This window comes from Talpa europaea (genome assembly GCF_964194135.1).
Source record: "Talpa europaea genome assembly, chromosome: 10".
Lineage (NCBI taxonomy): Eukaryota > Metazoa > Chordata > Mammalia > Eulipotyphla > Talpidae > Talpa > Talpa europaea.
The window spans coordinates 106,820,992-106,835,393 of NC_140077.1; the positions used below are offsets into that span (position 1 = coordinate 106,820,992).

At 37.8% G+C, this 14,402-nt stretch overlaps 1 protein-coding gene across 1 annotated transcript in view; it reads left to right on the forward strand.

Moving 5' to 3' along the window:
* The window catches only part of IQCM (IQ motif containing M), a gene marked incomplete at both ends in the record, with an annotated part of 218,706 nt that extends 206,344 nt beyond the window's left edge, over positions 1–12,362 (forward strand). Inside the window, one exon of the mRNA XM_084245594.1 lies at positions 12,259–12,362. Coding sequence (XP_084101720.1) covers positions 12,259–12,362 — 104 coding nt within the window. The remainder of the gene's footprint in view (positions 1–12,258) is intronic.
* Between the last annotated feature and the right edge of the window lie 2,040 nt (positions 12,363–14,402).

Genomic DNA, 14,402 nt, shown 5'->3' on the forward strand with positions numbered 1-14,402 from the left:
ATATTAGATTCCTGGAGGTGAGATCAGAAAGTGAGTAAAATATTTGCATAAAATAGAAGAATGTATTTGAGTTAAATATTTCTGCAGATAATATTGAGAGAAAAGGCAAAAATGCAGCATCTATTATCTGGCTAGAGTCACTTCCTCATGTTGCCAATCATTAGTAGATCATGTATAAATTATTTAATTTCCATGCACCATGACTTTTCTTACCTGTAAAATGAGAATTACAATAATATCATCTGATAGGGTTGTAATCAAGAATAAATAAGAAAATGCATGTAAATTGCTTATGTAGTCTCGTTCTTTGCTGTTGTTGCGGCTGTGGTTACTCTTATGGATTGAACTCAGATTACTCACCTACATCACTTGGATTTGAAGTTCAGTGCGGTATTTACTTACCTTATAACTACAGGAAATTTATCTTAAATTTCTGTGCCTCAGTTTCCTTACATACAAAATTGATATTATAAAGGTACCTGTTACACAGGGCTGTGATAAGAAATAAATTAAATAGTGCATATAAAGTGTTTAAAATCATGTCTGACACAAAATAAGATCCAGTGCATTTTAAAAAACATCTCACATTTACTTATTGAATTTGCTATAACAGCATCAGTCTAGTCAATATTTTCTTTCTGGAGATTTAACACAAGGTCTTTGTTGCTGTAGTCCTTCTGAGAAGAAACAGGATAAACCTATTTTGTTTATTATATCTTATAGATACAGATTGCATTATAAATTGTCTCAGGCACGAAACTGTCTAGACTGGTACACAATATTCATGTGTTATCCAGATATTGTATGATGGATATTATACATTAAACTCTTCACTACCAATACAGTAGATGCCATCTGATAAATATTCCAGGAGGTAGTACCACTAATTTTGTCTTTCATAACCAGGCAACTTGTTTATGACAGTAGAATTACTCAAGAAAAAAAAAAAAGATGCTTTTGAGCCTATGATTACAGATTGATTTTATTACAGTTAGGTTTGTTTGCAAGGAAAAAAAAAATATGTCATGACTGGCAAATTTAAGAAACAAAATCCATCTTAGAAGCTGTTAAGTTTGGTGAAAATTACTTTATGATTAGAAAAACCAACCCACATTCAGATCTCTATTCTGCCACTTATTCTCTTTATTCAACTTTAGAGTTGTTATTAACCTTTTTAAGCTATAGCTTTCTTATATGATTCTTGGGGAAATTACATTTACAGTTATTCATATTCATTCCTATAGGGTTAGCAGGCACATATTCTGGAGTTATTTTTAATTTAAGATTCAGGGAGCATTTTATATTAGTGATTTTTTTTTTAACCTATAAGTCAATGACCAATCGCTCAGTGAGATTATTAAATCAAATGTAAATGCAATGTAAAGATAACCAACAACTGGACTTACAAATTGTTGAGCATATTTATTTGAAAATGTAGGTAATATTTAGTCATGTCTTGCTGTAGGCTGTAGAGGCTCTCTAATTCACTGTGGGTGAAAGCCCAGTTTTGACATTTACCTCCTTCTGATCTTGAGCAAGTTATTTTACCTGTTAATGTCAGTTTCCTCTTTTAATAATAGGGAAAATTAAAGTACTTATCACACATCAATAAGTGCCTAATGCAAAATAAGCCTTAATAAATATTAGTTATTATTTTATCATCTTCATTAAGCATTTGTTATGTGTTGCATACTCTGATCGAATTTCAACTAATGAAATATCTGGCATAGATAGCTCAGTGAATTATTGCTTTGTTAAATAGGCCAAATCATATCCATATTTATTATCTGAATTAGTCATCTATATTATTTGGACTAATACATTTGCATTTGTTTTTAAAAGTAATTTTGAATGTTAAAGGCAATGTAACATAGTGGTTAATGATAAATGGGATTTTATATGTGGATTTTTGTCATTTACATCATTTATTGCATGTTTTGCTAATTTAGTCATTACGATAATAGGTAGGAATACTGTCAGTATCCCTATTTCACAAATTTAGACACTGAAGCATAGAGAGATTGTTTTAAAGTCACACAGATGGTAAGCATCTGAGTAATGATTCAAGCCCAGGCCGTATGACGCAGAGTTGGTTTTCATAGCCACCATGTGATGCTGCCTGTCTAACTCAAACTGTAGAGTAATGCTAACTTGAGTTTTCACTTGTAGTCCATCAATTAATTGTATAACTTACTTAGCCTCTCCAAGCCTGAGTTTCCATATATACACAAAGCATTATACTAATAGTAGTTATTGAATCAGAGGGTTCTAATCTCCAGAATTCAATGAAGTGGGAATAGACTGATTCTCTTAATAATTGGTCATAGTAGAAGAAAAATGTCTTTCAAGAGAGATGCTTGAAGGAGGGAGAGATGTACAGTGAGGGGAACATTTCTGGAGCATATGCATATTGACATCGTGGGAATGGAAGGAAAGAATAGGAAAAGATCACAAACTATGGGGGCGCTTCTTGATACACGCTGCTCCCATGAACAGTTAAAATTTGAGGATAGTAATAAAAAAGGCTTCATAAAAGTCATGTTGGGTAACACCAAAGAGTAAAGTAAGAAAAAGAGAAAATTATCTTTCAAGAACTTAGCTCCCCCCAAATATTTCTAGGGTAAACTTAGTGCAAATAGCTGTTGGTATTTTTCTGTTCAGTGTTGAAATCTAGTTAGAGCAGAAGAATAATTACATTTTTCAATGATCAGAAAGTAGTCACAGCATCACGGTAGTGAATAGATACAGACTATGTAGGAAAAGGTTAGAGGAAACGATCTGGTATCCACTGGGAAGGGTTGTTTGCTTGTTCTGGAAATTGCAGTCACATAGCAATCACTTTTTTCCCCCAAAACCCTAATCTATCTAATAAATAAATAAATGGCCAGATGGTAATAAACTTATCTCCCTTTCAGTGGAGGAAGAGCAACAAAAGAAGGAAAAGGTAATAAAGGCAGCCTAAATTTCAGAACTTACTCTGTATTCAAATTGTAATCAAGTGTTTTATATACATTTTCTATTAAATCTCTATGCTAATTCTTTGAGGTAGGTACTATTATTCTCTTCATTTCACAGTAGAAGAAAAGCAAGCTCATCTTTCTGAAGCTTACAGGGTTGCTTCAGACAAGTGCCAGTATTTGAATTCTGTCTTTCTGATTCTAAACCTCATGCTCTAAGCTCAGTGCTAAAAATGTCACCAGAATTTTTATCACTTCCTGATGATGTATTGACAGCCCTGCTTGGAAAAGTTTGTCTATCAGGTGTCCTTATCTAAATACCGTTAAGATCAATTGGATTTCAATTAGAACTTAATAAATTATAACAGAGGATTCGGCACATCTTTGCTCTTTCCTTTGTGCCCCTATATAGGAACATTTTAAATCCTTGCGATTTTTTTTTTCCTGTTCTCAGAAGACAGTTTGACAGTTTGAATCTTCACTCTTCTGTTGCCCTAATGTAGATTAAAACGAATGATGAAGCACTTGCTCAAGTCTTACCTAATATGTCACCATAGGAGTTTCATTTTTATGGCAAGGAGACGGAAAAAGAATGGTCAAGGAATATATATATATATATATATATATATATATATATATATATATACACACACACACACACACACAGATATACAAATGTGTACATAAATACGTACACATTTTCTTTCCTAGGTTTTCAAATTTCCTAGATAGGCTTCCTCTTTATGTTCATCTCACATACTAGAATACAACTCAACGAAATTTCTTATTTGTGTCTTTTACATAGATCCTAAAGTCTTCAACTTTTATTCCTTGTCTTTTTTTTATCACCTCCTTAAAGCTTCCCATTGAACACTCTAAAACTATTCTTGTATTTTCATTTCTTATGTCTTTGCTTTTAAACCCTCATCACTGAAGCCTCTGAGCAGACGATGAAATCCAGGTAAAGGAAACAATCATGACTGAAGGACAAAATGTAAACTTGGCTGGCGGAGGACCATTCATTAGAGTGGATTTCTTCTAATTGGGCCTGAATATCCAAATGGAAGTTTATAACAAGGTGGAAGTGGTTAGCATCCTTTGCCTTAGTAGACATCAGGACTGAGTACTTAGAGAAGAGTCCCAGTCATCTATGAAAGGATAATACACAAAGGCTGGGGAGGGATTGGGGTCAGAATGGGGGGGTTGCAATTGTATGGGGAATATAAAAATAAAATTTATTATTTTAAAAAAATACACAAAGGCCGAAACATTTTATTCCAAACATAAGGCTGATAGCACATAGATGAAGAGCTCTTCTCGTCATGTCATATCAGTGGGAATATGCTACCTTTATTCTTACCCCTCATGATATTAACTTTGATCACTGACCAAGGGAATGTTTGTCAGGTTTCTGCTCTCACTGTAAATAATTTCTTCCCCTCTAGCTCTACCCAGCTTCTGACACAGATAAATCCAGCTCCCACTCAAGAGGGGCAGCTATATAAATCAGAAAGAATTTTTTAAAGATTTATTTATTTATGCATACAAGATCCAGAGGTGTGAGGGGTGAGAGGATTCACCAGAGACATAGTGGGAAGCAGAACAGGCAGATTGAGTGAAATACACTGCTGAGGGGAGCAGTGGGCGAGACAGGAGAGGTCTGCTGTGCCACGTGTGTAGCTCCCTGGCTGGGGATCGAACTCATGCTGCAGAGGCTGCGGACAGCTTCATAGGTTGTGGCTTAACCCCTTGTGCCACCAGGGAGGCCCAGAAAGAATTTTTATGGGATGAAATCTTTTCTCTCCCATTTATTTATTCAATCAGTTATTTGTCAGTACACACTCGCACTCTTGTTTATTTTCTTTATGCTTGACATCTAATCATATCTACATTATTTTGTTGTTTCCTGGAAGCATTTCAGGTTGGCTCCTCAGTCTCTTTGACATGCCCCTCTCCTTCTTATTTTTCCATTGTTTCCTTTCTGGCACTGCAATATTCTGCCGACTCATCTTATATAATCCCCACCTTAGCCATTTCTCCAAGGAGCGTTGGGCCTTTTATTGGAGAATAGCATTTTTTTAAAGATTTATTTATTCATACAAGAACTGGAGTACAGGCCAGAGGTGTGGGGGGTGAGAGGATTCACTAGAGACAGAGTGGGGAACAGAACAGGCAGATTGAGTGAAATACAAGGTCGAGGGGAGCAGCAGGTGAGTCAGGAGAGGTCTGCTGTGCCATGTGGGTTACTCCCTGGCCTGGGATTGAACTCGTGCTACAGTGGCTGCAGATAGCAGCATAGGTTGTGTCTTAACCCCTTGCGCCACCAGGGAGGCCAGAGAATAGCATTTTTAAATCAGAATCTGAGCACAAGATTTGCTCATTGCTGTTGAGGTAGCACTGTTTGTGGGTTTTCCCCACACGCAGATCTATAGTGTGTGTGTGTGTGTGTGTGTGTGTGTGTGTGTGTGCGCGTGCGCATATGAGAGTACCAGCCCATGTTTGTAAACACAGCTGTAGTTATTTCTGTCTATCCATCTGTGTCTGTCCATCTTCATTTTGTCTTTAGCCTCCAGTTTCCAGTGAAAACACTGTTTTCTGAAGTTCCTTGGGTCAACTCCTTTCCCGCACCCGACGCTGGCAAGTTGATCACTTTTAATGAGACTGACTTCTGGATTGAGCATGATGTGGTTCCACACTCAAGTCTTTCACACAGAACATATTTCTCTACTCATAATCAGACTGACTTCTTTCATTCCAACATGCTATAAGCTGCCTTACTACCTTTGATGCTCTTATGCTGCTTATTGTTTGTCTATACCATCGAATCGCTTACTTCCTCAGTGCATTTGTAGAAGGCTTGCTCTCTCATTTCCTTCCTCAGTGCATTTGTAGAAGGCATGCTCTCTCATTTCCTTTCATCTTCTGAGCAATATCTTCAGTGTGATTCTTCCCCTTGTGGTCCCTTCACTTGGACCTCAGGGGTCCCCAGTATTACTACCTGCCAGGGCCTGCTAGTGAAGCGCATAAACCAGTCCCCCGTTATCCTGAGTGTGGTTGCCTCTGGTCATTGAGACTTCTCAGAATCACCATGGACACCCACAAATCCCCATCTTCACACCACAGTGGGCTGCAGTTTGTTCATCAGGCTACAGAACCACCATCTGGACACTGCCCGCAGCTACTACTGGAGGAACGGTGACTCTTCTAAGGGGTTTGCAGCCCCCTCCAAAAAGCTCCTGGATGCCCCCCCACATATGCTTTCTGTCATGGAAGTTCCTCAGGGCAAGGTACCAGGGATCCTTTCCCCAGCGCCCATGATACCCCCTCTCTGCTCCTGCACTGGTCCCCTCCACTAATCCAATTTGGAATCCCTGTGCGTTGGAAAAGGTTCTCCTGTCATCACACAGTCGTCCTTGCCATATGGTCCATGTGCTAAGTTCTTCAGTTTCTAGTTTTTTTGATCCTCAAAATGCTATACATTCTGTGCTAAGCTGCACCCTTCCAAGTGGAAGCCTTCCTTTTGAAAATATTGTTTTTGTGTTGTATTTTAAAACCACCTTCATGAAATGCGGTTGTCTTCTGGAGGGCTTTTCTTCTGGAGGGCAGTGCATATATGGAAGTCACAGAATTTTCCATGTTGTTTTCAATAGCCAAGTCCACTAAATATCCATATGTGTCCCATTTATACAGACTACAAAATAGGAAGTTGAATATTTAAGAACTCAAGAATAGAATATTTATTAGCCATTTATAATGTTTTCCTTGTTTCAAAATTGATACACATCAGAAATGGGGTGACTTATTTTTCAGTCACCCCCAAGACAGCCATGACGACTGCCTGAATGGCAGAGTTGGATCTAGGAATAGTGAGGAAAGGCTTAGTGTCCCAAAACGAATCCGACTACATACAGATACACATATGTACATTCATATATAGTCACAAAGAATTTAGAATTCTATAGTCACATAGAATTTTCTACCTATTTTTTTGCAGTTCCTGGTCTCCTTGAAAGCAACCCAGACAACTGCAGCAATTTCTAGGAATTCTTGTAGGATATGTCATATGTGCTCATAAACACACCATGTTAGGTTACAATACAGAATCCCATATGCCTTCCTGCCCCCAGCCACTGCAGTGCTCTCTGCTGCTCTCCCTCTGGAGCTCAGGAAGCCTGGTGAAGGTGCCTGTGGGCTGCTGGTTGCCACCAGCACCTGCCAAGCCCATCTGTGCTAATGCCAAACCTAAGTCAACCTGCTGGAGGAGCCCCTTTCCTGACATATGTACCATAGTTTCCTCAGTCTCTGCACAGCGATGCCCTGTGTTCTCAGTATCCTGAGGACATGGTGTAGGAAAATAGCTTTTTAGCTCTATCATTTCTCATGGGACCTTCCCCTCGGGAAGTTATAGGCCCAAAACTCCCTGGGGTGGGGGGTGAAAAGACAGGAAGAGGGAGGTGGAGAGTCAAAGTAAAATCCTTTTAGCAAGAGGCAGCTCCGAGTACATAAAATCACCCATCCCTGTCTTATTGGACTGAGACTTCCCCTCAAGGATTTCTTGGTTGGTTTTTGCAAAAAGCTCCCTAGAGGGTGTGCTACCAGCCTTTAGGACGTGCTCCCACATGGTCCTCAAATACACAAAACTTGGACTCAAACTTGAATTCCTGCTATACACTAGCATCAAGTGTAACTGCTTAAATATGACCTCAGTTGTTTATCTTTTATGATTACATTTTTGTTTTCGATTGACTATTAACAATGTTCTGGTGGGTGGGGCTGTAAAACTGTGTGGCAGGTGCTTTCAATTTTTTTCTAACTAAATCTCTATGGGTAACATAATTGCAGTATTTGCTTTTGTTGGTTTGTTTCTAGAATAGCAAATGGAAACCCAGAAAGGTGTCAGCTAGTGCCCTTTAAATCATCCCCTAGCACTTAGCATGAACCTGAACAAATAAGTCTTAATAGGTGCTCAATGACCTAAATGTGTATTTTCATTTTTACTCAGTTGTGGTTCATTTTCTTTACATGTTTCTCTATAAAGAGTCATTTTTAAAGCATTCATAAGAAGTAGCCAATTGTGTAGGATAATATATAACCTTGAGTAGGTCAGGGAAATTGAATGAAAAATAATAACAGATATGGCTTAAAAGTAAAAGAGGGCAGAAACATACTTGAACATTTGAGAAAAATTTAGTGCCCCTTCTCTGAAAATGCAACTTATAAAATGCATATTATGCAGATTGTCTGTTTTATTTGAATATTTTCTCAATTTAAAATCATTTCATTGTATTATTAAAGTGTAAACAAAGACAACTCTTATCTGACTGTTCATTTATCAATATTTTCTACACTAAAAATGACTTCCTACCACATATTCCAATCTTGAAACTTGAAAATATCTAGTGTTGATATTTTTACATAAATATTATCTCCCGTTGAAAGTATGGTTAAGTGAAAATAAGAACTAGGGCCTCCCCGGTGGCGCAGCGGTAGAGCGCTGGGTTGCGAAGCTGCCCGCGGCCTCTGCGGCGCCGGTTCAATCCCCGGCTGCTCCTCGGCCACCGGAGGAGGGTCCCACATGGTGCGCAGACCTCTCCTGCCGCCCGCTGCTCCCCTCAGCAGTGTACTTCGGTCCTTCTGCCTGCTCTGCTCCCCGCTCTGGCTCTGGTGAATTCTCTCACCCTCCCGCGCCTCTGACTGTACCCAGTGCATGTATAAACAAAACAAAAACAAAACAAGCAAACAAATAAAGAAAAACATGCCTCTATAAAAAAAAAAAAAAAAAAAAAGAAAATAAGAACTAAAGCTAAATTACAATTCCACCCATTGTCAATGTATTGATATGTAACACCAAGGTGGTTTTCCTGTACATGTACCTTCTTCAAATGTTGGGATTATATTGTAGATACTGCTTTGTAGTCTGCTTTTCTATCGCAAACAACAATGTAATGTAGGGGCTCCATAAAATACCTTTCTGTGGCATATTATAAAGGCCTTAGTTAAAGGTGCTTTCCTCTAGAGAGGTTTTCCTTTGTTTTTGGGCCCAACAAATTAAAAATTTACTTTAGATATTCTTGGGCCACATAACTGATGAAAAGTGGAAAACAAACCAAGGGCAGGCTTTGGGATTCTGCCCCATCTACCCAGCCTCATGGAGCAGGAGCAGTTCCTGGCTGGCCTTTACATTGGAGTTTTCACTTATTTTTCTTCCCTTCTCTCCTCCTCCTGTTCCACCCCCCTCATCTCTCACTGTTCCCCTTTTTCTCCCCCTCCTTCTCGTCGACTCCTTCCTTTTCCTTTGACATCCTCACACCCGCTCTGACAGCCCAGCTCTCCATTTTGGTCTCATGCTGAACTCTCCATTTTGGGTGAACTCTATGCTTCTTCACCTTTCTCACCATCCCCCAAATGTGGTTCAGATATCCAGGGCCCCGTGGAAAATCCCAGTCCAGAAGACTGACTTTGGCACTAAGGTTACTGATTTTACTTTGATTTTGGCCTCTTCTTTTTCTTTTGTCTCAGCCAGCTTAGCAATGCAGTTAAAACGCATTTGATATTTTATTCAGGATTTGCCTTGTTTTAATCAAAAGGATTGTTCTCGGAATCTGTTTTGTCATATGACAAAAATGAAGGTCAAGAGTATTTACTTTGGAAGATTAAAAATGTATCACGTATACTTTTATTTCCATCCTTCCTAAGATTAAATGATCCTTTGTTTAATTGAAATATTTTTGAGATGACAATTTAGTACTCTGCTCTTATTTCCACTTCTTATCAATAGCTAACTTCGGCCATCAATTCTAATGTGTTCCCACAAACCCACATAGACCAACAAGCAATTCTCAGACACTAACTGTGTGTCCTACATTTTAATTCAACTCTGACAGCTTGGACACAGCACCAGATCCCACAGGGTAAGGCCTCAACCCCATCAGACCACCCTGTCACCCAACTCAGATCCCAGTCACATGTAGTGGGTTGTCAGGTTACCCACAATTTCTGTTCAACTTTGCTACAAATCAGAGATTCTCATGAATCTGTCTCTAAGGTTTGATTAATTTGCTAGAGTGGCTAACAGAAGTCAGGGAAACACTTACACTGACCAGTCTGTAAAAGCATATGGTAAAGGATCCAGGTGGACAGCCAGATGAAGAGATCTGAGTGGACAAGATCTGAGTGGCTCCCAAGCACAGGAGCTTTTGTCCTCATGGACTTGGGGTGCATCACCCACCTGGTGTGTTTTGTTCACTGTAGTGGCAGGACAGGGACAGAGCTTGTTCTCTTTATGACCCGAGCAGACCAGACAGGTAAAGGAGAGTCCTGGCACCCTTATGTATTGCAGCAACCAGGTATATGGCAGGCAGGGGTGCCGGGGGGCCAGGAGGCTGGCACAAGCCCCCCGCAAGTGTTCACCCTGGGCTTCTCTGGCCTTCTTTCTCCCCTTCCCTCTCCTGTTCTTTCTCTCCTGCCTCTGCTTCTCTTGGCCAATATCTCAATACTGCTGCCATGGCCCACAGAGGTAAACAACACAATTATAACAATGTAACAAAATGCAGGTGCCCCATTAGGCAGGGCCATCCTAATGGCAGGAGGGCAGAAAGCCTGAAACACATTTACCCTACATCACCCACCTGGAAGTTTTCCAAACCCTTTACTGTTGGGATTTTTATGGAGTCTTCCTCCTGTAAGTGTTCTAGAAGTCAGGGGAGGTGAAAATTCCAAGCTTCTGACCCTGAATTGGTCTTTCTGGTGACCAGCTCATACACAGAGGCAGAACCAGAGATGCCTAATAGAACAAAAGATGCTTCCAAGGCTCATATTACTTAGGAACTTAAAGGGTTTTAAGAGCTCATCAGGAACTGAGAGCAGAGACAGATATCTATACACACACACACACACTTTTTTCCTATGATCTTACACAGTTGCTAATGAAATTTCTTTGTAAAACTTTATCATACTGTAATAGTTTAAAAATAGTATAACAACTATATTTTTGAATACTTATGAAACTTCAGACATATCCTTTAACTGATAGACTTTATTTTTTGAGGAATTTTAGGTTTACAGGAATATTGGTGGGTAATACAGTGTTCCCCACACTCTTTCATCTGCAATCTCATCTCCCTTATTATTCACACCTTTTATTAGTGGGGTGCATGTGTTACAGCTGATGAATCAATATTAATATTTCATTGTCACACATATATGTTTTGGCAAAGTTTTTGGGCTCCTTCAATAACCATACAAGATAGCTGTTATCCCATTTCTAAAGTAACAAAATTAAGATTGACTTTTAAACCTGGATTTCCTCACAAATGTGTGTGAACAAGAGCTTGGGACATTATATTCATTTTCCTTCTATTTTACCTACTTTGAGTAACATGTTTCAACAATCTTCTTTCTGATGAAATACATGGTTGGTAATGGTGCCTATTGTCAAAAAAAATTAACAGTTGGAAATAATTTTGTCCTCAAATTTCATTTTTAGAACTCACATACTTATCTTGTGTCACTACTAGATTGAGACAATTGTTGGTTGCCTTTCCCTGTGATCACACTTGAGACGATAATTACTAATGCAGTCATTTTCAAATATTCTCATTATAGTCTAATTAACTTTTTCTAATTATGAAAAACCTTTCTTTTTGTCTAATGGCCATATAGATAAACACAAAAACAGCCATGTTACCCTGTTTCTTCTTTTACAACACATCAAGTCATACCCTGTTAGTAATGTGGGTTGTTCTTAGAACTTAAACTGTTCTGACAGTTCATTATATTTTTGTTTAGTAAGAACAATAGGACCTAAAGGATCAAAATGTACTACCCTATTGGCAAATTAGCACTGTGTTTGATGATGATCACAGTAAACTATTGCTTTTATTTCTTATTTGGAAAGTAATCCTATACACAGAACTGCATCAACCACTATCAATACAAATAGGAGCTTACGTTGATTTGAATAATAGTATTAGAATGAGTTACATTGTGATGCAAAAAGATTTAGTACTGTTGCTCTTGCCATCAAACATATGTTGCATTAAATTTACTTCAGATGTACTGTAATTGGCAGAATCCAGATTCTGACATGCCTTTTCTCCACTCTGGTCTAACAGTAAATCTTGCTGAGTCTCTTGGCATGATATATAACATAACGTAATACACTTGAAGGTAATACAGTCAAATCTCTTATATGTTCTAGCATAACCATAATTGATTTCCTGTAATACTATTTCAAAAGCTTGCTGCATTCTGTCCTATTAATTACAAATGTAATAATGTAATTATATATTTTGTCTTACAGTGAATGGACATCCAGTACTAAAAAGAGCTAACATACGAATTGTTGGGAAGTTAGTAGCCAGATCTATGAGAGAACGGAAAATGAGGCAACGTTATTTATTGTGAGAAGTAGAATAATATTGTTACATTAAGAGTTGAATAGCTATCTGCCCAAAGAGATAGTTTAATTGCCCATGGATTAATTCTGTATCAACAGGAATAAGTACAAGCCTAATTGCATATTCAAAGAACTTGGACAAGTCAGTCTGTAATTTGCAAATATGTTTGGATGAGCCACTTACTGCATCTTCTTCATAGAAACATCTACTTTGTCATAAGAAAATTGAAACCACATAGTGTCACGTTTCCTCTCACTGGACTTAAGAAAATTGTTCCATTGCCAATAAATATCTTAAAGAAACTTTAAGGTTCTTAGAACTTTAATTCTAAAAACTCAATTTTTTGGGGGCTATTGTTTCCCAAAATGTGCTTTAATCTATTTGATTTTATTAGCATAATCATAGTATTACCTTTTTTCCCTATTATCATCGCTTACTCTAAAGTAAAAACCATAAAGTCAATATATAGTATTTCCAAGTTTCCTTACTTTAGTTCAAAAAATACTTGAAGCACAGCGGCTAATACCATACCAGTCCCTTAAGAATCTTGAATTTAATGTTATTATCTATCCACTTTTCATCTATCATCCATCTGTCCACCCATCTATCCATCCATCTAATTGTTCATCCATCCATCACTTTATGAGTGGGAGTAGAAAAAAGTGTAAGGCTACTGATTGAAAGAACAGCTTCTTTGTGTAGCATAGAGAGTAAATATGAAGAGAGGTGAAACTATATGACATGACAGCTGTTCCATTTTTTCAGTTCTTACCTCTGATGTATTACTTCTGTGAGTGTACCTTGGACAAATAAAATCTCTTTCAGGATACTCCATATAATAAACTTTGCTGTTGAGTTCTAAGGGAAGTCATTAGAATGACATGTTTAGAAAAGTCAATTATAAGAATCATGTTAACTCAGGGCCTCACAAGAAGCAGAATGAAGGTGAGCTAAAAAACGTACTTATGTGCCAAGTAGAAAAAGTTAGCAGTAAAACATTTGATGGGAGGGGAAATATGTGATGACTAGATAAAATGTAGTGGTTAACTTAACCATGGAAATTATCCTTATTCTCCATGGTGATAATTATGAGAATTTCATTAGAAGGAGAAAGTGTTTTCTTTGTTTCAATGCTGAAAATATCTGGAAAATGTACAACAAAAAGGGGAAAATTACACAGGTCAAATCCCCAATTGGCAACAGATCATTGACCTGATCATTTTGGTATCATTATTAGGATAAAAAATTAGTTAGACTTCTGCTACCTTTCTTCCAAAAAATAGGGAGTAAAGCACAGAGTTAGAAAGAAAGGCTCTGGCAACCTAAAATACAGGATTTCCTGATGTATGCTGTGTAATGTGTCACTATTTCAAATGGAAAATATATCTATAAGAGAAAATAATTTAAAAAATATTATCATAGTTACCATATAAAATAAAATATAAAAATTAATTATGCTTATTAGCACCAGGATACAGAAGAAATTTATGTTTCCTTTGATGAAATGTGATTATTCTTGTCTCCTGCTTCCTACATTTGACAATTATTCTTGATTTTTAGCAAACTAAAGTAGAGCTACTGAATGTCTTTTAGAGGTATGATCCTACATTAAGTTCAGGAACAATATGTCACTCTGGAGCTGTAGAAGACAGTATAAGGTCAGGGGAAAGAAGCCTTTACTTTTCAATAGTCAGTTTCTATATAAAAATTGGCACTTGGTGCTCATCAAAGAACAAGAAATATTGGCTGTGCTCTAAATGTCCATTGTGTTTTTGAGCCAACTACCTGAAGGAAGTCATCACTTATATGTAAATGAACTGTCAATGGCTTGCCACTGTTGGCAATCACTGGACTGTGAAGGGTATGTCTTAATAAGAACTGAAGCTCTTCACAGACTTTGATTTACTGGAAATAAAATAGAAAAGTCCTCTGAGACTACAAAGGACACTTGTTTCAGATAAAACGTCTAGACAGTAGCAATATATTTAGGGCTTTTATTATAGCAAAACTGCAAATTAGAATAGAGTGGTGAGAAAGTTCCTGTGAC